The following is a 2,500-nucleotide window of genomic DNA, read 5'->3' as shown; positions in this document are numbered from 1 at the left end:
TGTCGATTTGGAGACAATTGCCGCTTCGAGCATCCCTCAGGTTGGTCATTACTTGTTAACTGGTGTTTACAAATATGAGTTGACGTCTTCACTTTACAAACTACATCCCTAGGGATTCCCGCGGTATCGTTCCCAGTCATAGCGTCATGATCATGGTTCTCTGCTCGGCTCCAAGACGTTTTTCTCCATGTACTATGGTTTTACCCCATCATCAAAAACCAGGAGTTGAATTATCTGAATAATTTAAATCAATTTGATTTGCTTGACACTCTTCCCTGAGTTAATAGAGAAGATAATAGACCAATTTCGATATATTAAAATTCAGTCCTAAACAAAAGGCATTATCTCGAGGCTCTGGGGAATAAATATAAGGATTTGTATGAGTTTATTCCCCCGAGCCTCGAGATGATGCCTTTTGTTTTTCGACTGAATCTTAATATATCGAAATTGGTCTATTAGGTGATTATTATGGCTATCAAGTATTGCTTCCTATATAATAACCTTATAAGACAAAAATAGTTGTGCACATGTGCTTGGATAGATAAGCTAAATGTATTGTTGTCGTCATCATCATCATCATCATCATCATCATCATTATTATTATTATTCATTATTAGTCATTATTATTATTTATTATTATTTTAGATCATACTACTCCACAAAAAGATATTCAACATCTTGCAGACTGGGCCCAGCAATGAAATATGTATGAGATTTGAACCAATTCTAAGTGTAAAATCATGCAATTCTCAAGGCAAACATGTCACAAGTCCCACCACTTGTACTTCTTACAGGGCACAGCCCTAGATTCTGTCACGCATACAAAATACCTAGGTGTGCCCATCACAAATGATCTACGATGGAACTGTCACGTCGCTAGCATTACCTGTAAGGCTAACCAAATGTTTGGCCTACTAAGATGCCATTTATCTGCTTGTGATCCAGCAGTAAAAGAAGCAGCTTACTTGTGTATGAGTCTAGACAGACCACTTATAGAATATGCCAGTAGTGCTTGTGATCCCCACAATGAACACAGGCACCCCAAGCTCAGTGTGAGTATAGCCGACAAAAATATAAGGATTTGTATGGGAATCGCGATAAAAAGCTTAAGAAGACAATTATATGAAAAAATTCTCGATTAAAAAGCCTAACCTTATTGCCAACGTGGGTAACTTCCTTCCAGTGTGGTTTTTTTCAGATCCAATGCGATTTGAGCCGTTTCTCAATTTCATGGTTCTCAACGGTATAATAAAATCCCAAGGCTGGAAACTAAATTCTCAGGTGCCACCAATTTGAGTCAAGTATTCCTAGATAAAATGTTCCCACAGTCACAATTCCACATCACAATCAATTGCCAAAAATTGAACTTTCATTTCAACCTACCATCAACGCAATGGCAGTCCTGTGAGCGACTTCAGGCAGTAATATTGCAGGAAAACAGCTTTCGAAAGGTACGCTTCCACACCACAGTGGCCACGGCTTCGACCATTGATAACGAACTGAGCCTTACCGGGGTGGCAGACTGTATAGTGTTGTCAACCACAAATTTCTTTATTCCCCTGGGTCTAGATATGACTGCATTGACTCAAGCTTCAAGGAAATAACATGCAAATAAACTTTGTTCTCATAGGATATTGTGCTTCCAATATTTTGGGCCTGGAGTTACTGAAGCCAGTGAAATTAAATTATTAGCATCTATGATAAAACAGTCGTGTCGGTAGACCCAGGGGAATAAAAAAATTGCAGTTGACGAAATACAGGAGCAAATTTTATTTGCATAAGTAATGTTAATTCCTTGAAGGCTTGATAAATACAGTTACGATCGCGATGAGCCTACAACGTACAAGTCCTATTAACTAGTAAAAGCGGCATGAATTCGCAAAAGTTTGTTCACTACAGCTTTTATTCTCGCATCTTTCAACGCTTACCGGCTTCCGGAATGTGTTTTTCAAGTTTGTCAACAGGAAGGAGGCGTGACTGTGATTGGATGACATGACTGAGTCAATGTCATGTCAGGACCCAGAGAAATAAAAAAAATTGCGGTTGACAACACTACGGTCTGCCACCCCGGTAAGACTCGGTTCGTTATCAACGGTCAAAGCCATGGCCACTGTGGTGTGGAAGCGTACCTTTCGAAAGCTGTTTTCCTGCAATATTACTGCCTGAGGTCGCTCGCAGGACTGCTATTGCGTTGATGGTGGGTTGAGATGAAAGTTCAATCTTTGTCAATTGATTGTGATGTGGAATTGTGACTGTGGGATCATTTTACGCAAATTGGTGGCACCTGAGAATTTAGTTTCCAGCCTTGGGATGTTATTATACTGTTCACAACCATGAAATGAGAAATGGCTCAAATTGCGTCGGATCTGGAAAATAACCACACAGGAAGGAAGTTCCCAACGTTGGCAATAAGGTTAGGCTTTTTAATTGAGAATTTTTTTCATATATTATCTTCTTAAGCTTTTTATCGGGATTCCCATACAAATCCTTATATTTTTGT

General features: G+C 39.2%; 1 protein-coding gene across 1 annotated transcript in view; it reads left to right on the top strand.

Moving 5' to 3' along the window:
- Nucleotides 1-2,500, top strand: part of LOC138003692 (nucleoporin NUP42-like) — a 51,890-nt gene that overhangs the window by 145 nt on the left and 49,245 nt on the right. Inside the window, exon 1 of the mRNA XM_068849895.1 lies at nt 1-40. This exon is cut by the window's left edge and continues 145 nt beyond it. Within this exon, the coding sequence (XP_068705996.1) occupies nt 1-40 (40 nt within the window). The remainder of the gene's footprint in view (nt 41-2,500) is intronic.

Source organism: Montipora foliosa, chromosome 5, assembly GCF_036669935.1.
Source record: "Montipora foliosa isolate CH-2021 chromosome 5, ASM3666993v2, whole genome shotgun sequence".
Lineage (NCBI taxonomy): Eukaryota > Metazoa > Cnidaria > Anthozoa > Scleractinia > Acroporidae > Montipora > Montipora foliosa.
The sequence above is the reverse complement of the archived record's forward strand: the minus strand, read 5'-3'. Positions and strand labels throughout refer to the sequence as shown.